We start from the raw sequence: 22488 nt of genomic DNA, 5'->3' as shown, positions 1-22488 counted from the left end.
TCTTCAACGCAGTTGGTTTTACGAGTGTTTCACTAATGGTGTGGGGTTTGCCCTGCTTTGCGATCAAGTACGCAACTTCGTACGATGCTGTGAGGATCGGTTTGTCGATGGGTACAAAGCCGAGAACAGGCAAAGTAGCCTTTTCATCGAATCTGGTATTGAATTCAGCAAGCGTTGTGATCTTGTATTTCCCATCTCCATGCAGCTATAGGGAGTGTTCTCTTAGTTTTGCCAGTGCTGGACTAGAATTGCTCAACTTGGCATTGCAAATCATGCATTGAGGACGCTGACTTTATCATGTTCTGTTATACATGTGAATCCATATTGTACGTATTCATCCAACCACTTTGTTATTTCTTGATATAGTCAGTATGAAGGGATTGGAAGATTAGGAAAAATATCACAAATGATGCACGATTACTACAGTCACAAGTCGACTGCTAAGCGCACGAAGTTCCCTGCAGCACAGATATTAAGGCCAAGTGATGTGACGTGATCAGCCGCAGCCAATGATGTCCAAGTGGAGCATGACGTCACGAATCATACGAGTGCGGTGAATTGAACGGACACTCACACAGTGTGAATGTCTTGACCTCCGCCGAACCCCTGAGAATGACTCACGATACCCCTGGGGTTCAATTGAACCCAGGTTATGAACCACTGTGCTAGAAGCATTTAGGTCTGATCAAAGTGTTTAAAAAACTTTCCATACAGATGTTAGTTAATATCTTCGTAGATGCGTTTCAATAAATTTTTTGTACTGATCATCTAGCTTAGATAAAGGTTATGTGTTACAACAAGTGTTCAGCGCAGGATCTTCATGCTTGATGCATTAATCGAGCAAGGTTGTAATAATTTCAAGAAGTGTTACAAATATTTATGCAATTAATAGGATTTTGCGAAGCATCTTCCTTGACTAGGTATAATAGGAATGATGGAGAATTGTGTGAATTTCGTTGTGACTTAACAATACAATGCATTATGATTGTTGCTCTTGGTCTTTTGTCTTCTACAAACATACTTTTTTCAGCTCAGCAGCGAGAGATGTCTAAACAAATATTAATGCTAGCCAACGTTAGAAAGTACCACAGTGATTCACTATGCGAAATACAAATAACATCAATTCTTATTCAGCCATTTGCGTTTGTTTCTTTGTTTTTGGCTGTATTTGTTGGAAATTATTCTCTTCTTAATATTATCTGTATCTCTGAGATTTGATTCACAAGTTGTCAATGAGTGTTATTAGTTTCGAGGAATTTTGCTTCTCATAAACAATCGTGGGCAAAGGTATATGACATAAAACTCACAAAAAATATAATAATGAAAAAGCAGGTTGAAGAAACTATCCCAATTTATGTCATTTGCAACGTTGTTAGGTAACTAAAATAGATTCATTACATATTGCAGAAGAATGTTAAACCTACTTTTGTTGCTTTCAGTTTAGTTATAATTCACGTTTTATTTATTTATAATCTTAATGTTTATACCTGTGGAAAAGTCACTGAAAACTACAATTTACGCTATATTCTTGCGAAACACTTAGCATTTTAGTCCATTTTCTCAAGCGACAAACACTTGAACAAAAAAGAAGCTTTGGTAGACGTTATCTTCCATTAATAGTAGATCATGAGCAATAAAACTCTAAAAAAAATACGTTTATTCTATTTATTGTAATAAAAACCACTTACTTTGTGAGAGAAAACCTTTCATTCACTCCTTTCTCACCCACCAGAGTAATTTCAAGAACACCCCATGTTTTCCCTTGGCCCTCTGTGCTATTGACCATCACTTTGTACTGATTACCTAATGGATAACATTTGTTGAAACACGATCAATTAACTATTTTTAGTGAATTTTTTTGTAATAAAATGAATTCAGAGGTGTTACTAGCAAACGTGAAAAATATTATTCAACTTAATCATCTGAAGAAATGCAATTTGGGAACATCTGTTTACTTCTTTTAAATTAAATAATATTATTAAGTTTCAAATCCAAATGTTTAAGAAATTATGAGGTGTGCTTTTAAAAGAGTTGTTCCCAAAGTCGTAAACAAAAGTTATGTTGTAAAATTTTAACGTCAAGTAAATGCTTCGCACTAGCATTCTCGGTAACATCATAAACAGCTTAGTAATAAAAAAATTAAAAAAACTATAGAAAATAACATCATAAATTCCCATGAAACTAATGATGGGTTTACGATCTGCTTTGATATTTACGTACCCTTGCTTTGCTGTAACATTCATTGTACCAAATTTTCCAAATTTTTATATTTGTATCTTATGCTAATCCACAATTATTTTCTTTCACTTAACTCTGAGTTGAGCAACATCGTTCAAATATGCTTGTTGTGAACAACAAATTGGGTAACAAATAGAGTTTAGTTTATTAATTTTAATATAGAGCAAAGCGTTTTTTTACGTCATATTATAACGGAACGTATGTTTAATTTTTTTAAAAAAATGTTTAAATTTTGAATATCATTGGGATATCAGAAAGTATTGTTAGTTAAACTGTCCTCCGCTAGGAAAGTAATAAGTATATTAAACTCTGGCTTTCCTAAGTATCACAACATTAAACTTTCCATTCTACGCAGCAGTAAATCCAATGTGGCTTACTCCACAGCAGACAAAGAATTTAAACTATGGTATATTATGATATTATTAAGTGCTATTTTAATATCTATATTTTTGTATTTTCGAAAGGCTTTGAAAGTAAGCACAAAGTTACATAATGAACTAGATGTGCTCTGTCTATCGTGAGTATCGAAACTCGATTTCTAGCATTCTAAGTCCTCAAACATACCGCTGTATCACTGGGAGGCTTTAGAAAAGCAGTTTTACTTATCTAGAGGCATTAATTATTAGAGTTAGTAAACTACAAAGCTTTATGCGGTTAGAATGTATCCGTATACATTGACAACACTAAAATCAGGGGACTCGATTCCTATCGGTGGACTCAGCAGATAGCCCGATGTTGCTATCTCGGTTGAAATATTCTAGAGATCAACTTTCAACATCACCAAGCCTACGTTTCCAGCTAAGATCTAATATAATTAAATAAATATAAACTGCGCGATAATAGGATTCGGTTTTGTATTTTTATTTATTTAAAATATAACTGAAAACACTCTTGCTAAAATGCTAAAAATATTCATTAATCGGATGCATGCCTCCTTTTTAACAAAACTTAATTAATTTAATATTACTTTCCCACCTGAATGAGGATTATTGGTTATTTTTGACTCTTTTGTTCCCAGAACTTTCTAAGAAATATCACATTATGTAAAATTACTACAAATTTATTTGTTTTTTTACTGTATGGAATTGACTTACTACAAGTATTGCTTCTGATGATAACTGTACTAAGAACTTAAAAAAATAATTTTACTGTTATAGTTGTAAGCTAGTGTCTTTTGTTGTTATTTTTTATTTTAGTTTCAGGATTTCATGCAAAGCTGTAAAATGTCTGTCTGTGCACAGTCACACATAATTTTCAACTTACAAACTACAGGAAAGCCACCTACCGACAATTCTTGGGATAATGTTATCTGATCGACAACTGTTGTAATTCCGTAGACACGACACAGTGCTTGTGGGGTGCTACTCTAGCGTTTAACACGTTATATAGAAACTAATGCTAACTTTATATTTGTTCTAGGGTTCGCTTAACTTTTTGACAGAGGTAGTTGGATGTTGGAGAGAAGGGATGTTTAGCAGTTTTCGATCTTTTTATTCCAGTTTTTACCAATAATAAATGACTGCCAATTGAAGTACGTGCATTCCTTTAATGTGTGTGTGTGTGTGTGTGTGTGTATGAAACAAATATTATTTTAAACATGCTCGTTCTTGGTTGGTCTGTTTTAGGTTTTACACACACATTATCATTGGCTTCCTTGGGATTTAACAACTTGTACGCTTACCACAAAAAGGCTCCGCAGCACGGGTTAGCAGATACATCCTCCCCTGGCGAGCTGATTTGTCAGCGTAATAGCCCATATTGCCACAAGCATCCTCGAAACACGTGAAGCAGTCACCACGAACGAAATCCTCGTAACTATCGCAAGCCACAGAAGGAAACGAACAACTTGGCATCAATGAGTTCATGAAAAACCGAAGAGCTCTTCTATGATGACATAAAGACTTCCATTGTCCCCCTGTTTAAAAATTCAAATATAATAATATGTCATAAGCCACTTATTGGACTATCTAATAGATTTAAATAACGTACTATCCAGAGTAATTCTTACACAAAACACTTGTTTGCTTGTTTTAGAGTAAAGTCACACTGGGCTATCTGCTTTTGTTCACCGCGAGGAATATAACCCCAAATTTTAGCGATGTAAATCAGTAAGTTTACCGTTGTCCATCAGAAAGACCACACATATTCCACTCTATCCATTATGCCATTTCGCGAATTAATTCAAAGGCTATTTTGATACCAGCGACGAAAATTACATGAGCGCATTGAAGAAACTTGTAATGTACTTAAGTGTGCTTTTATACTATAACTGATGACATTCGTTACCTGCCGATCATCAGTTACGGAAAATCATGATTACCGAATAAATACTGAAGGTCTAAAGACTCAACAGCGGAATTTCTAATGGCATTAGTGGGTATCCAACTGTCTAATTAAAACAAAGCATTGCGATGACCGTTGGATGGTGCTGACGCAGTGTGATTTTTGCCCTGTGCTCTAAATGTCAAAGTGAAAAAATTCAGCCAAGCGTGGGTAAATAGCGAGAGTAACAACGACCTTCTTAAGATCCTAGAACATTTGCTAAGCACTGTCCAATGGTATGGTCAAATACAGGAAAGTCTGTAATTAAACCTTTGCACGTGCAAGAGAACACAAAAAACCCACGTGGTGACCTTGCTACCCACCATATGTCCAAAGGCAGGGGAAATCAATTCTTCATACCGTTATGAGGACTTATCGAACTCATCAGCTATGTGAGCAATCAGTAGGGATTGGCATCCCTACCCTGAATTTGTATTTTATAGAAACTTGGCCGACCCTATATCAGAGCAGACCATTTATAAAATATGAAAGTTAATTAATGAATAAAAGCTAGTCTTGGAGTTCGTGAGATGCCAGGGCGGCAGCCAAACCCCCAGCTACTTGGCACCAAGTATGTATGGTAGCTTTCGAGCGAACCCCTGGCAACGAGGGACAGGATTGCCTGAGATCAGGAATAGAGGTATTGAGTGATTCCTATTCTGACACCAACTCACATATCCAAAATGAGATCAGTGCAACTAGACATAAAACTACCACTGGAATTAGGCGCCAAATCACTGAGGTGGATGGCATAAGTTATATCACCTCATGTTGCGAGGCCAGTGTCAGCCATACAACTGTAGTGGATTGTACTTACCAATCTATGTCTAATGATATATAGTATATGAATACGACATCAAATGTCTAATCTATGTCTATATCTGAAAACCCACGAGGGGGAACTAAATGCTGTCTCAAAGATGGGAAAAGAACCAAATGAGGGAACATAGAGCAGTAGAGAATGGGTTTGTGACACTTCTGTGGTAAAAATGGCATGTGACCTGTTTCTACATGAGTTTAAGGCATTTTCTAAGTCTGCAATCTATCAGGAAATATTCATCACTCATTGGCGCAGGCATATTGTAAATACTGCCGAAAACATTATTGCAACTATTACGCTGTCACTTGTCATGTACTAAAATTTACGCAAATACTAGGAGCATTGGCTGTGATATCTGCAATATGAAATTTTAAACAAAAACAGAACTTTCTCAGCATAAAAGACATCAACATCCAACATCTCGAAATGCCGAACGAATAATCTCTCAAGGAGTCAGGACGCTGTTAGAGCACCCTCGTCAGGTAATATGGTCTGAGGAAGAAATACAAACCCTCCAGTGGAAGTAGTACACTCAGGCCAAAGGAATATCAATGTTCTCTGTGCGGGACATTTACCAGACAAGATTCCTAAACAGGTCTAAGACAAGAACCGTTATCTTCATAAGGTACAACCTTCTGTCCACATGGATTCACCTGGCATCTCGAGTCGTGAAGATCCTGTTGTAGTCGTTCAGTTTGAGGAGCTAAACTGTGAAGGGATCTCCTTTTCTCCCTGAATAAGGCTCTAAATTTTGTTCATATTTAAGTCAACTGAGAAATCAGAAGGGATTCAACAAATCAACGTGGTAAGAGGTTAAAATTGTGACTAAACAATGGATAGATAAGTTTGCCCATTCACAGGCATCTTGTAACCATGAACAAACATCCAAACAGGTGACTGATAACCCATAATCTGTTAGAAAACGATAAAAGATACGTCTCCATCGAGTGGAACGTTTTAAGAGGTTTCAGATAATGTTCAGTTTCAAACGTAAACGCCTAGCTAAGAAGATACTTGACGGCTGGGATGCTGTTAGGTGTAACTTTAGTAATAATCAGGTGAAAGACCACTACGATTAGGTCTATGATGCTGTTAACGATCTCGTCAATTTTGATGGATACCTGATGCCACCAAAGGCAAACAACAACGAACTTCTGAAACCTATAACATCTGATGAAGTGAGAGCGTAACTTCATTATATGAAAAAAGGAGCAACTGGTCCTGATAACATTACCCTTCTGTTCTTACTCAAACATAGTATAGATATTGCCTTGACAAATGTGTTTAGTTTGTGGTAATTTTCGAGTCGCATTCTCGACCGCATGAAAATCAGCAGGTCGATGCTCATTCTGAAAGAAAAGAGTAATCTGCATAATTCCAAAAACCGGAGGTTTATCACAATTTCGTTCAGGAATACGGCACACCGTCTCGAGCAGGTCAGTACAAATAAATCCCAGACTTCATACCTCAGGGTGGTTGAAGGTATAGTATATTTCTGCTCCAGTCTATCATAAGGAAGGTCAAGCAAAATGGGACACTGGTTCTGGTTTTCCTAGACCTGTCAAAAATCTTTGATGCAGGTGATGACAAACATCTCTTAGCCAACTTGAAAGATACTATCCATTCACATTTCATTCAGATTATGGAGGATATGTATAAAGAAATCATGACAACTTTTTGAGTGCGAACAACCCAATCATACCATACAAAGTTGTCAAGCAAGGTGACCCAATGTTTCCTATACTTTTTAATACCGCTCTGGATCCTCTTCTGCATCAGCTAGAAGAGTAAGACCGAGGTATGTTGCTGAGTAAGGAACTGGCTCCAGTCTCCACTCTGGCATATGCCAATCACATGTCAGTACTGGCCAAAGAGCATGTTAGCTTCCAAACAATGCTGGATATAGCAGACAAATGCTGCTTGGGAACTGCCTCAACCTGAACATCTCAAAGAGTGTCAGAATGCTGATTAAGGGATCGAATAAGACCTTCACTATAAATGACTGCCAGATATGGTCAGTCAATAGTGAGACTCTCCCGATGATAAGACCCGAGCAGATGTACTGATATCTAAAAGCAGGGTAAGCAGTGAACCTGTGAAACTTATTCTTGAGAGATGGATAAGCCAGGTCACTGAAACATCCCTTAAACCACACCAGAGGGGCGAGATATTATGTAGATTTGCCGTATCCAGGCTTTTGCACTGACTTGAATTGGCCAAACTGAATTTGATCAAAAATAAAAAAGGCAGTCAAAATTGGTGTCATTTACCAGTCTGTATGGCCGACGATTGCTTTACTCACGTCACCACGACGGGGGTCTAGCAATTATAAAATTGGAGTCTATTGTTCCAACTTCAAAGATCAAGACGTATATGAGACTCGTACACTCTTCCAAAGAAGTAACATTCTATGTGGTGGAAAACAATGGTTTATTGGGTTCCATCGAAGGTATTGTCTTGAAAACTGCACTTCCGATCCCTAGGCCCTACTAGAGACCAGAAACATATCCTAATTGGAGAAATATGAAAAGGAAGAATTGGAAAAGGCTAGCAGTGCAAGGGCATGGTGTGGAACTTTTCAAAGACTCAACATCAGCCAACCACTTGTTGCCTAAGCCAGTTGGTGTGAAAATCCACCACTGGGTGAAGTGTCTGGATCTAAGAGCTAATGTATACCTTACAAAGGAGACCCTCAGTAGAGGTAACTTCTTTAAGAACAAAGAATCTGCCAAATGTTGGGGCTGTAAATCCATGAGAGAGACGCTATGTTATATTAGTAGTCAATGACTAAACCTGAAGTCGATACGAATACGTCGTCAGAACAAGATCTGTGACCATTTGCTCAAAGAGGCTTCCTATAAAGGGGTGGAAAGTTTTCAAGAATTCACCTTTGTAACAGATACTGGCGAGCGTCGGCGTCCCGATATGATCTTCTGCCATAATAATAAAGCTGTGGCTGTTGATGTGATGGTTCGCTATGAGCTCATGTATGACTTGCTGAAAGAGGCTTATGCCTGAAAAAATATCAAAATATGAAAGTTTAGCACCATAGATTAAAGAACTTACAGGAGCATCTTCTGTAGGTCTCCACGGTTTTCCAATTGGTGCCCATGGTGCCTGGTTGCCTGAAAACACTTCTTGCAGACCTGGACATAAGGTCCAAATATTTCGAACAGCTCTTATGTAGGTGTACCATCCTCTACATTTTAGACCTTCTGTGGAAGACTAATAATGAACAACATCTCGTTTGGTAGGATTTGTCCACAGAGTCAGACATACTGCTTTAGACTTCTCCTCGCCATATAAAATCTTACATTCATGCAAACACCATTCAACATCTGTCGGTATCGTCGACCCCGACTTTAAATTGGATAATTGAAAATATCAATAGCCAAATGCCTCGTCATCTAATTAGTCGCGCGCATGAATGGATTAAAGAGATTTCCACTGTCCCTATCTACTATCTAGCAAGCCACAGCCAAAGGAACGGGCTGTTATTTTATCATGCACGATTAAGTACAAAGAACTTTTAAAATGTGTGATTAAGTGTGATTGAAATTAAACCCAAAGTTACACGATGGCCTTTTTGTGCTCTGCTCACCACTGGTATCGGAACCCGGTTTTTAGCAGTGTGAGTCCACACATACGCCGCTGTGATACTGGAGGCTTCTTTTTAAATGTATACTTAAGACACTTCAAAATTTGTACATGTTCCAATAAACTTAGATACTGCTTGCAATTAAGGGCTTGTGCCTTCGTGAGAAACATTAAATAGATAATTTTATTTCAATTTATTATGAAATTCGTTAAATTAATTTTGAACAGATCATATACATAGTTAATTAAAAATAAGTCAAGTTTTACAACAAATACTTATTGATGTTTCTTTTATCTCTAGTTAGTAAACGAAAAAAATATTTCAGATTTTTTTCTATTTTTTAATATGTTCCTCAAACACAGTTTGTAGAATATTAAAAGGAAGTTCAATTCGAAAACTCCCAAGAAGGTAGTTATTGGACGTATTTTTTGTAACAAGTTTCCACTGTTAACTGATAAATGTTTATGTGAAATAGAGCATCCGCAAGATTACATATTAACTAGTAGTAAGGTGTACCTGTTAGGAGCAAATTCATTAAATATCAAATAAATCCATATTTTCAGCATCATTAATTAAGCAGTTGCAAACCTTTTATGCTTCTGCTATCACCTTTTCATGTTTAGCTTTCAACCGTAATACGAATATTTCACCTGCGATTCGATAAGGAAGGCTGAAGCATCATGATACTCAACAGTAGGATGAGCAGACAGGAACATTTTGAAAGCAGTTACAGGCATAATATTGTACTCTGCTTCCTGCACAATATCTACCAATGTATTTCTAAACGGTTCCTGAAAAGCACTGCGTGTCATTTGAAGACTTATGTACTTTTTTGTGCTTGGCTATTAAGCTCGTGTAGCACTGACAGATTTCAGTCACCTTATCACTTAAGTTCACTTTTCACAGCTCCAATGCTAAAAGAGTGCAGAAAGTACTTTCCTTTTAGCCATTAAAAGTACAAATAGGATTTCAGTTCAATTTAAAGAAAAACATGATTAGGTGGATTTAATTTCAACAAAAATGTGCTCTAAATTATACAAATTTTAGAATATATAATTCTCCATCAGTGACGTAGGCTAAAGTAAATTAAGGGATGCTGATCAGGCAATTTAACGATGGATTTGTTATATTACTGTTATTGCTAAAACGAGCTAAAATATAAAAAAAACAGATTAAGTTATTGTTTAAATTGTTTTCACTCCACATATTAGCTTAACAAAACGTCGACAAATCATCCGCAAGGCAATGTACTATTATCATCTATGACGAATTATTAGGTAGAATTAGAGATGTCTTTTATCTGAACTCCATCAGTAGAGATGGTATCTAGGAATGAAAATAAAACATTAATAACAATATAAAGATTGTCAAAGAGTGAAATATAATTTCCAGCGTTCTATTGGACCACTTATGAAACGAAGGACTGGAATATACCATAACTGAAGTCAAAATGTATAGATTTCGTTATATAATAAGACTACTTTCAGATCATAAAATATTTTTAAGTCCTTACATTTCATTTACCGTTGGTTGGCATTTTATAAAGATATTTGTTATTTTTGAATTTCGCGTAAAGCTGCACGAGGGCTATCTGCGCTAGCCGTCCCTAATTTAGCAGTGTAAGACTAGAGGGAAGGCAGCTGGTCATCACCACCTACCGCCAACTCTTGGGCTACTCTTTTACCAACGAATATTGGGATTGGCCGTCACACTATAACGCCCCATGACTTAAAGGACAAGCATGTTTGGCGTTACGGAGATTCGAACCCGCGACCCTCGGATTACGAGTCGAGTACCTTAACCACCTGGCCATGCTTAGCCTAAGAAGAGTTTAAACTTGATATTTCACTATGATAACATATTCTGACAAATAGAATTTTAAGTTTGAACGGATTATTGGTACTAGCATTTGAACGTCCTCATAATACAATTACGACAACAATTAATATTTAGTCATATTAACGAGAACAAAAACAAACACTTTAGGATCAAATATAAGTATTTATATTAGAAAACTACTTTCAACACTTTTATGTGCCCTCTTTAGTCCTACAATATAGCGTTGCTGGTCCAAGGCATATTTTAGGGAATTAACAAGGACTAGCTAATATTTATAATTTTAATGCATCTTCAGTAGTTACCACTTTATTCCTGTATTCGAAAGATTCCACTTCACACTGATTGGCTGTTTCATGTAATGGAAAGAGAGTAGAGACAATTATGTCAAATAGAAGATGATGTTATAGTTCCACAAAGTATCACAAGAGAGCATTGGGAGCAAGTAATGATGTGACCAGAGAGGACGCATTACTAGGGGTGCGTCATTTGTCGCATTAAAAATAATGGCATATGCAAAATGGATCAACTGATCTCAGCATGGTTAAATTTAATATATTCTATATAAAACAGCCCCCCAGTGGCTCAGTGGTATGTCTGCAGACTTACAACGCTAAAAATTGTGTTTCGATATCCGTGGTGGGCAGAGCACAGATAGCCCATTATGTAGCTTTTGCTTATTTCAAAACAACAATATAAAACAACAATTCAATAGTCCTATATTTAATTACATTTCTTGACCATTTATGTGTAAAATGTCCTGAAGAGAACACTTATTTAATATCATGCACTAATTTGAAACTTGTTGTGTCATTAGTTTGTCTTTACGTTATTAATATAACTTTACAACATATTTCATTATAACCCATGTTATTCTATAATTTCTTCTACACGAGTTTTACAATGGTGTATGTTGTTACTATATTTCCACGTATGATTACATTCTCAAGGTCTAGGTTTAATTATGCTGAAATCATTATTTTAATGACAATCTTACTGTCTGTAGGATTTTAATAAAGCTATTGTTGTCTGTTATTTAAATTAGATAACAATTTATGTTTTTGTTTTCATTTATATATTCATTTATGTTGTACGTATTTCACAAAAGTATGAAATATTATCAGGATTTGTATAGAGGTTTCAACACATATTTAATTACATACATTTTACAAATATATTTTTACAATTTCATAAGACACGCTGGTTTTCATATGTCTTAATTTATTTTTCATTTATTTATGTTTATATAGTATGTTAATAATACAATTAAGATACTACTGGAAAGGTTTTTTCATGCCTATTGTTTTTATAAGTATTAAACATGTCATCCAATTGAATTATATAACGGATTTATCGTTGAACATTTATTTTATTTTCTACGTTTTTCTGTATAGTTTCCTTTTTTACCTGTATTGTATATTTTTTAACTGCGTATTGCGCAAGTCCCGCCTGCCCTCGAAATGTGTAGAACGTTCTTGAGTGTGTGTGTGTGTGTGTTTTCTCATAGCAAAGCCACATTGGGCTATCAGCTGAGCGCACCGAGGGGAATCAAACCCCTGATTTTAGCGTTACAAATCCGTAGACTTACCGCTGTACTAGCGGGGGCCCTTTCTTGAGTGTAAAAATCAACAATGTTTGTTTGACGAAAGCGCGCGAAAATATTGTCGAAATTTCTAAAAATTCGCGTGATTTCTACAAAAAGCGGCTTAGCCAAGAGATGGAACATAGGAGAATATTACTGGATAGCTAAAATCAATGTGCTACAGGTTTCGAAAGCTATAATTGTTATTAACGTATCTTTATTAATCCAAAAACTACAGAATTTGACTAAGAACGCTATAGATTTTGAACATTATAAACCATTCAACTTCAGTGAATTAACTTCAGACGTTAGCGTTTCTATAAGGACGTTAAATATTTCCTTCAGGTAAAAAGTCAGCGGTGTGAGGCCAATCAAGCTAGCTTAAGCGAGGTGTGACAATATCAAATCAGAATTGATTTGCTCGTCGTGAATCTAGACCATCGATAAAATATTCAGTTCCAGATCAGATATAAGACTCAGTATAGTTTGGAAAACTCTTGTATATAAACCATCATTTATAATAGCTATTAGTAATAACCTTTATTATAAATTGTATTGTTTTCACGTTTGCATATTAAAATATATTTGTGTTAAAGAAAGAAAATGTGTGTATCAATCCTGTTGACAAATAGCATGAATTTAATATGTATTACCAGTTAATTAACTACTAAATTCGAATTCAAACTTCCAGTTACTTGAAACAATGATACATTAACATACATAATATAATAACTCGGAGACTCGTCTAAAAGTAAATAATAATGCGTAATGATTAGTATATTATGATTATAATTCCTATATTTGGCCCGGCATGGCCAAGCGTGTTAAGGCGTGCAACTCGTAATCTGAGGGTCGCGTGTTCGCATTCCCATCGCGCCAAACATGCTTGCCCTTTCAGCCGTGGAGGCGTTATACGGTGACGATCAATCCCACTATTCGTTGGTAAAAGAGTAGCCCAAGAGTTGGCGGTGGGTGGTGATGACTAGCTGCCTTCCCTCTAGTCTTACACTGCTAAATTAGGGACGGCTAGCACACATAGCCCTCGAGTAGCTTTGTGCGAAATTCAAAAACAAGCAAACAAATAATTCCCATATTTAAACATACTTATTAGAATAATTGTCCTGAATGGACAAGGAAATTTTTTATTTCAGCAAGACAACTATTATAGTATAGATATAATTTGACTGAGGTAGCTTAAATAGCTTATTGTCCTGAGAAAAGAATGTTTACTTAAATATTATGCATTAATTAAAAACTTGCTCTTTCACCCTTTTGTCATTTGTCTCTAATTTATTTCATTAAAAATAAGAATAATAATTGAATGAATTACTGTTTATTTATCAACTTTTTTTAAATGTTCAAAAACATTGAAACTGTCTAATATTAAGACATTGTTATGAAATATCATACAATCAAGACATTCATGTCAAGCAAGCTAAATTTTGACTGTCAGGAATTACAGAGGTCGTGTTTCTATAATGGAGGATGATGAACTCATGGACTTTACATTCCATCAATGGCTAGAAAGAAGATAGTATGTTCAAAACCAACTGTATTAATCCTAGCCATGCTGAGATACATTGACCTACTTCATGGATATCACTGTGTCTGACGTCATGCCCACCTGTCATGGTAGCTTAACAATGTGGCCCTAGCAATGCACCCTCTAAAGTGCCATCATTTCATGGCGCCAGCGCCTCCTGATTACACTTCACCTGGTGATGTTATTGTATGGTGCAAATGCCCTCTGGTAACACTTGGGGAATTATGAGATCATCATCTATGCTTGTACTATTGTCTCTACCCCTTTCCTTTTATTTGAGACAGCCAATCAGTGTAAAGTAGCATTATTTGTACACATGAGCAAGGGGAAAGTACTCTTGCGGCTGCTTTAAGGTCTGTTCTAAAGTAGCCTCAGGGATTGGCTGTACTGTCATGTTAATGTATTATTGCTGTTTCAAGTCCTATTTTAGAGAAGGTCTCAAGACTAACTAATACTGCAATGTAAAATATCGTTGGTGTTTGAATGACTGTTTTAAAAAAAATAATCTAATGGAAAGTATAATTGCCTTACTAATAGTTGTTGCTCTCAAAACCTCTTTTAAACAAGCCTTTAATTACTAGTTCATATCACTACTCTTATCATTTGTTATTGCTCCAAGGCCTTGCCTAAACAGCATACGAGGGACTAGCTCTTATGTTAAGGTTACTACAGCGTTGCCGACTTAAAGCTCATATTCCTTTGATGATGCATATTTTTACATAGAGACTAACAAGAACTGCCATATCCATGCCTTTTAATTCTTGAAAATAAACCAATTTCAATTGTTTAATATAGATAAAATTTACACTCATTGCATAGTTACTGACTACATGCCTTCTTTAAGAACATTACCTTGCTTTTCTAATACTATTATCTATTTTAGGATTATGGGCTAGGACTTTTTATAAATCGATATGGTTTATACTGTATCACCTCAAAAAGCTATTTTATTATGGTTTTAGCCTTTGAGCTTTATTCTTATCTATTATCATATAAATTTCTAGATTTCACAGCTTAATCATATACGATTTTGTTCATTAAAACTGTAGAGCTAGTTTTAAGTTCCATATCACACTTCTTATTATAAAGATGTGTGGGTGTATGTATAGGTTAGCATCTAACAGCAATATTTGTCTGGCTTGATATTATTGTAATGTTTACTAAAGTAATTGGAAATTGTCACATAATGACGAAAGCTATTCTGTTTTAGGATTTTCCCCGAAAGGGAGCTGTTCAAAAAGTCGTGAAGTTGGACAAATTTCTGCTTTTCATAGTCTTTTGACTTTGAATTTAAAAGACATAAGTACTTAATCAATTTTACAAAGTAAGGTATGGGATTACCATCTAATATGTTCATTAGAACTTTAATAAGAAAAGAAAAAGGAGAGGAGAACATTACCTATCACTGACGTTTTCAAAGTTTCATAGCGTTGGATTATTTACTATAGCTTTTTGTGATTTGTTGGCGATAAATTTAAACAATAAACGGATGGTACGCAATCCACTTGTTTTAAAATAATATGTTCAAAACAAGTCAAGCATATGTAAAAAACTTTGTTACACTAATAGCTATCACAGTTCTATACAAAGTTTTAAATAACTGCCCAATTATTTTAAAAACCCTTTGACAAAACAAATTAATCTCCTCCACTCTGTTGTTACAATACAATCAGAGTTAAATTCACTTACGTACTCTGTAGATTGCCACATTTGTATCCTGAGCTTTAAATAATTGTATTTTACGTCAGCAGTCCACCCATTCTGGTTCAATTATTTGAGAACCCAAATGATAAGATAACTTATTCTTCTTTACTCTGTTATCACAATAAAATCTGCCATTATTACACCTTAAAAAATCGCCCCTATAGACAATTTATAGCTAAACTAAAAATCGCCCAGTTCAACTTCACTTTTTGCTTTCACTAAGTTAATTCAACTTGATCTCTTTATATGCACATATTTATTACACGGAATAGAAAAATCTAGAAATACCTACTTTTCTAATAACAATAATACAGGGTGTTTGGAAAGTCACTATGCACATATATATTTATTAACAGACATGTTTCAATATAGAATACAGGAGGTAAATATGAATGACAATTATAAACAATGTTGAAAGTGACCCCCGTTGTCATCAATACAGGCCTGGATCCTTCTTATTTTGTTTCTAAACACCGCTATCAGTTGCTTGCTTGAAATAGACTGAATAAAATATGATTACAAAACTGCACAGTGACTTTCCGAACACCCTGTATAACACATAGAGAAAACTTAGAAGCTTCGAGTAAAATTACGTCAACAATATTGCAAAAGCCGAATACAATATTTAAATTACATACACAACGCACGACTCGTACGGAAAAACGTAGTGAAACTTGTCACAATATAACTATAACTTTTTAAATAATTTATTTTTGAACTCTCTTCTTATGCAAACTATATAATCATATTATATTAAACCACCAAATAAACTACCTAATAACTCTTAAAATGACCAGTCTTGTATATCCAACACATTTACTTCCTTAATAGGTACCATCAGCTAACGGTTTCGAATGCTCATGCAAACATGCTCGTCTTTTCAGCCATGAATATATTATAATGTGACGGTTGGTAAAAGCGTAGCCCAAGAGTGAGTGGTGGGTAGTATTGACCAGGTGCCTTCTCCCTATTCTTATATTGCTAAATTAGGGATGGCTAGTGCAGTTAGCCCTCGTATAGATTTGCGCGAAGTTAAAAACAAACCCTCAAGTAATAAATATAAAAGTAAATAAATAAAATCCTAGTTTCAGTAAATAACAGGAATGTGATGATTAGTTTAAATCCTAAATACATGTAAACCATTCTTTTGTAGTCAGGGTGATGGCGCCAAAGGCATTTCCATGAAACATTTCGGTGTTTGATAACCACCCGAAATTGCATTGATCATATAAGGGTATCGTAGAGCAATTTCTAATTGTATTTTTTAACTTGAAATAAATTCAGCTAGTAGCCACAAATTCGAAACTGGATTTATTAGTAACGTGTTTGACCTATGAACGTAACATAAAACTTTGCATTTATTAGAGTAAAAAATAAAAAGAGTTGTAAAATTTCCTTCAGAATGTGTCAGCATGAAAAAACAAAAGATTTATATGCTATAGATAATTTAATAGTAAAGGCTAATGTACAAAATATAATGAAATAAGTTTTTCAAAGATAGAGATGAGCATATTTGTCAAGTGTTTTTGATTTGTTTCGATATTTATCAGAAAAGTTTTTAAAAGTCCTAAAATAGTCTTTACCACGAATCATGGGATTTCCTTATCTTCAAAGACTCAAAAATAACATCAAAACATTAAAGTATGAAAAAAGTCATGGTAATATTCTAAGCATATTTCCCGATTTTATTTTGAATATATACGAAATCACAGTTCTTTATATATACAGACGACTTTTTTTTCTCCAAACTTACATAGAATATCGGATAAAGCACCAATAAAAACACCGCTACAACCTTGTTGAAATTTTCCACCGTTCGGAAAGAAATCCACGTGGCCCATTGATTCATAAGCTCCAAACCCCCCTCTAATCATACTATCTCCATTAGAATGGATGACGTCAACAAATTTTGCGTCAGTCGGATCCAATCGTACTTTTGCTTCGTAGCCTTCAAATAAAGGTGCAGCTGGATCTAGGCCTACGATAAAAATAATATTAACACTTAGAAGTTTTCTTATCACTAAAACATTATTTATCTTGTTTGGATTCGTCATTTATTATGATTTTGACCGATTATCAAGAAAGCTACCTTTCATCTGTATTCTGTAATCCTAGAGAATGGTAAAAGTCTACTGATGACAGGAAAATAGTCAGAAACAAGTTGGTCATGTACATAGCAAAATCACAAACAAATTGGGCCTCATGAGTCTTTCCCATAATTTTTATTAAACAACCTAATATAATTGGTTTGTGTTTTCTTATAGCAAAGCCACATCGGGTCATCTGCTGAGTCCACCGAAGGGAATCGAACCCCTGTTTTTAGCGTTCTAAAGCTGTAGCAGCGGGGGACTATAATTGGTTTTGTCTTTCAAACATTTAAATTAGAATGTTTTTATTCGTAATGAATAAATAATAACACAAAAAATGTAAAAAGTTTCACCTTACTGTATTTTCTATTTGTATTTTCTATGTGAAGTACTTTCGAGATACTTGCATGGAATAATAATAATTATTATAATAACGAAAATAGGGATACCGTAACTATACAAAGTTTGTATTCAACAAGCTAAAACAGGTCCATTTTGAGTTTGGAAAGATAGATATTATCTTGTTCCTTAGGTTAATGGTAATGTACATATGCCAAAAGGGTATCTGCACTATTTTAGTTTCCTTCTCGCTAATTCTATATTAAAATTTCTAAAATAACGAGGTAAACATTATTAAATTTCTAATATTAAATCTAGCACTTAGGATTAGGAGTTATTTGCAAAAATTCCACCAACCTGTTATTCTACTGAGATTTTTTATTTCCATGCCAACAAATCCAGCCACATGAGCTCCAAGCGAAAATCCAATCAGATGGAAGTCATGATTTGTAGTTCCTCGCTCATAGTTTATCAATCGTATAAGCTGTGCAATTTCCTTACCAATGAGTTGAGTATTCGCTGCTGCTTGAACATAGTTCGGTAACTTAGCGCCCTTTTCCCAATCAACAACAATGACATTCATATCCCCCTGGTGATATTAGAGTAAAATTGTTAACAAACACAAAACATACATTTTGCGTTAAAAACGAATGTTTAATAACGATCAAGTAATTTAACATGTAGCTTTGTGTTTAACTACAAACAAATTCAATATATATATATGTACACGTATACATTAATGCTACACCAAGTCTATCAAGAGGACGAGGAAACCAAAAGCCACTGGCAGAATAGCATCTTGGAGAAGGCGACAGGAAAATTGTTCTCCCACATAGTGTTTGGATATGTTCTAATGTAAGAGAACTGTTGTACATTTTAGTCCCTATGTTTATTTCAGTATTTTTTTTGCGTGTACCGAATATTGTTGACTATCTACTGCGCAAGATCTGTCTGTTCTCGAAATTCATACAAGATTATTGAAAATAAAAATAAACAATATTTTTTTACGAAAATGCACTAGAACATTATTTAACTTCGAGAAATTCGAGTGATTGCTATATAAAACCAACTCATCGAGAAAATTATTATTGGACAGTACAATCAGTGTGCTATATGTTTCAAAAGCTATAATTGTGATTAACGCTTATTAATCGGCAAACTACAGAATTTGACCAGGAAAGTTATAGATTTTGAGCATTACAAACCGTTCAACCTCAGTGAATTAACTTCGAACGTTAGCATTTCTACAAGCCCAACATGGCCAGGTGGATAAGGTACTCGATTCCTAGTTCGAATCCCAGTCACCCCAAATATGTTCGCCCTTTCAGCCATGAGGCGTTATAATGTGGTGATTAACCCCACTATTCGTTGGTAAAACAATAGCCCAAGAGTTGGCGGTGGGTGGTGATGACTAGCTGTCTTCTCTCTGGTCTTATAGTGCTAAATTAGGTACGGTTAGCACAGATAGCCCTCGAGTAGCTTTGTGCGAAATTCAAAGCAAACTAAACAAAGCATTTTTACGATGACATTAAATATTTTTTCGGTAAAAAGTCAGCGATGTGAAGCCAATCAAACAAGCAATGTGTGACACTATCAACTCAGTACTGATATGTCCGTCTTGAACCTGAATAGTCGATAAAATATTCAGTTCTATACTGGACATAAGACCTAGTATTATTTGTAAGTTTGTAAAACTCTTGTATATAAAGCACCATTTGTAATAACTATTAGTAATAACCATTATTATAAATTGTATTTTTTTTGTTTATATATTAAAATATATTTGTATTAAAAAAGAAAATTGTGTTTATCAATCTTGTTGGCAAATATCATAAAGTTAATATCTATTAACATTTAATTAACTTCTAAATTCAAATTCAAATTTCTGGATATTTGAAATAGTAATACGTAACCTAAGTAGTATAATAAATCAGAGACTCATCCGAAATAAAGTATAAGTTTGTTTGTTTTTTGAATTTCGCACAAAGGTACTCGAGGGCTATGTGCGCTAGCCGTCCCTAATTTAGCAGTGTAAGACTAGAGGAAAGGCAACTAGTCATCACCACCCACCGCCAACTCTTGAGCTACTCTTTTACCAATGAATAGTGGAATTGACCGTCACATTATAACGCCCCCACGGCTGAAAGAGTGGGCATGTTTGGTGCGATCGGGATTCGAACCCGCGACCCTTGGATTACGAGTCGAACGCCTTAACACGCTCGGCCAAAGTTATAAGTAATAAAGTTCTAATTATTCGTAAAATTACAAAATTTTTGTATCAAGTTTTTTAATGGAAAACATTAGAATACTTAAAACCATTAACCATTTATTCCATGTTAAATTACAAAAATTATTAGCCTTTAGGCCCACACAACCTTAAATCCGCCACTGCCACTAAGCAATGATGCCAAGTTACATTAGCCTTGATATATATAAATGTTTATCTTTTCTTAATCTTGTTTCACACTTTTTAAGTAAAGAACGTTTCAACTGTTACTGTGAGATAATAATTATTGAAATATACTGACTTTTATAATTATAATTATAATGTTAGTCATATTTCTGTTTTTTAAAGAGCTTTCAATTTAGAATATTTTAAGCTGGCAATAAAAATATGTTTACAAGCATTAATAATATTAAATGAAATTTTAAAACCATCATAATTTTATCAATATCTAAATAGCCATTAGACAATCATGGTATTAGTCACAAAACATCAGACACTGATGGCATCTGTATGTCGTATAATAAATTAAAAAACAACTATTCAGCAAAAGTATGACTTTTTCAAACTATTAAATGTTTTCAATGTCTAAGGACACATTATTTTCATAAATAATTATTAGTAAGAAAATATCTTAATTTATGCTGCTCATTGATAGAAAAATTAATACATTTATTATTGCAGCTGCTAGATTAACTGATTTCCATTTACACATGACGTAATCACCCAGGGTACCTTAAGATGATGAACTCTTATAGGGCAAAATTACATTAGAAGATGGATGCTATCTATCGGCACGATCATAATAGTTAACCCTCAAGAGGCGTAGCTTCCTTTTGCCATAACAAGTTCTGAATAATGCAGTTCATAGAAATGTTCTCTTAGATTGTTGAATTACTTTAATTTAAGGCAAGATTGCTCTATCAGTGCATTGTTCCTTGGTATTATCATTTATCCTTGGTCCATATCAGCTCAGAAGTGGAAGTACTTTGAATAATGAGTGATTACCGAAACACATACACACGAAATATTTTACACAAAATTGAATTGTAACACCTGCATCATAATAGCTCATATTCCTATGCTTTTGTCTTCATGTATCAAATCTGCATGATTATTTTTCAAGTTGTATAAAGTTAAGCCATTTTCAACTTATTCATTTCAGTATTTAAAACTATGACTTTTTTTTTATTATTTACAGATAGCGAACCGATGATTAATGTGCCTTGCTATGGATATGAGGTTTTGTCGTTCACTTCATATTACTACCAATATTAATTGCGTTCTCTATTCTGGATAACGGTCAAATCCCACTATTCGGTCTCATACGAATAGTCCAAAAGTTGCAATGTATGATGCTAACTTGCTGCCTTTCCTCTAGTCTATTACTCTAAAATTAGGAACAATTAGCGCATATAGTCTTTGTATAGCTTTGCTCAAAATTGTACAGATTAAAACAACTCATTAGAAAAAATATATTTTTCATTGTAACAGGTTTAACAGTTTGTTATTCTAATATGTTATCGATTCACATCATTTAGGCCACAACGTGATATATTTATTCACGTATTTTATTAAATTGCTACTTGTGTACTTCTATCATTAATGTGTGATTGGTTTAAATTAGTTGCGCGGACCATGAACGTTATAAGTAAATTTTAGCATTGTTTGTAAAATACAATATAATTAATTCCTTAGGACACCACTGGTAAAAAAAATAAAGACACGGCGCTTATCATTTGAGAAAACAACACCAAATATCTAGTTTTGCATTAAAGCCTTAGAAGTATCGCGTTTTCAGAGGTAACAAAGCACAACTATAGTTTTCTATTCAGTTACAAATCTTTCATTCCTTTTCATTGGACAAAATCACAAATATTTTCCTGTTATAAAATCTTATGACTGAAGCTAGAACTTTAATGTAACCCTAACTAGTTAAAGTACTGGACAGTTAGAAAGAATATATCCTATTGGAATTTATTATGGAAACTAAGGAAAACTAAATTTCATCAGAAGCACATCGAGAATCGCAGTATAGTTTCAACACTGTACAGGGTATTTCAAAAACTGCCACAAACTTCCAATCACTCTCAGTTAACATATGTAGCCTATCCCTGCGTGACTGCATTATATATTTTGAATAGTGTTCATTTTGAACTTCAAAATATCATTTCTAATATTTGTTCTCAGATCTT

At 34.5% G+C, this 22488-nt stretch overlaps 1 protein-coding gene across 1 annotated transcript in view; it reads right to left on the bottom strand.

Annotated features, from left to right (window-relative positions):
• Positions 1-22488, bottom strand: part of LOC143244680 (pancreatic triacylglycerol lipase-like) — a 66917-nt gene that overhangs the window by 21059 nt on the left and 23370 nt on the right. Inside the window, exons 3-6 of the mRNA XM_076489777.1 lie at positions 18427-18658; positions 17397-17621; positions 3920-4153; positions 1689-1803 (exon numbers count right to left, since the gene is read on the bottom strand). Coding sequence (XP_076345892.1) covers positions 1689-1803; positions 3920-4153; positions 17397-17621; positions 18427-18658 — 806 coding nt within the window. The remainder of the gene's footprint in view (positions 1-1688; positions 1804-3919; positions 4154-17396; positions 17622-18426; positions 18659-22488) is intronic.

The sequence above is a fragment of the Tachypleus tridentatus genome, chromosome 2, assembly GCF_004210375.1.
Source record: "Tachypleus tridentatus isolate NWPU-2018 chromosome 2, ASM421037v1, whole genome shotgun sequence".
NCBI lineage: Eukaryota > Metazoa > Arthropoda > Merostomata > Xiphosura > Limulidae > Tachypleus > Tachypleus tridentatus.
This window is presented reverse-complemented; position numbering and strand designations above follow the sequence as displayed.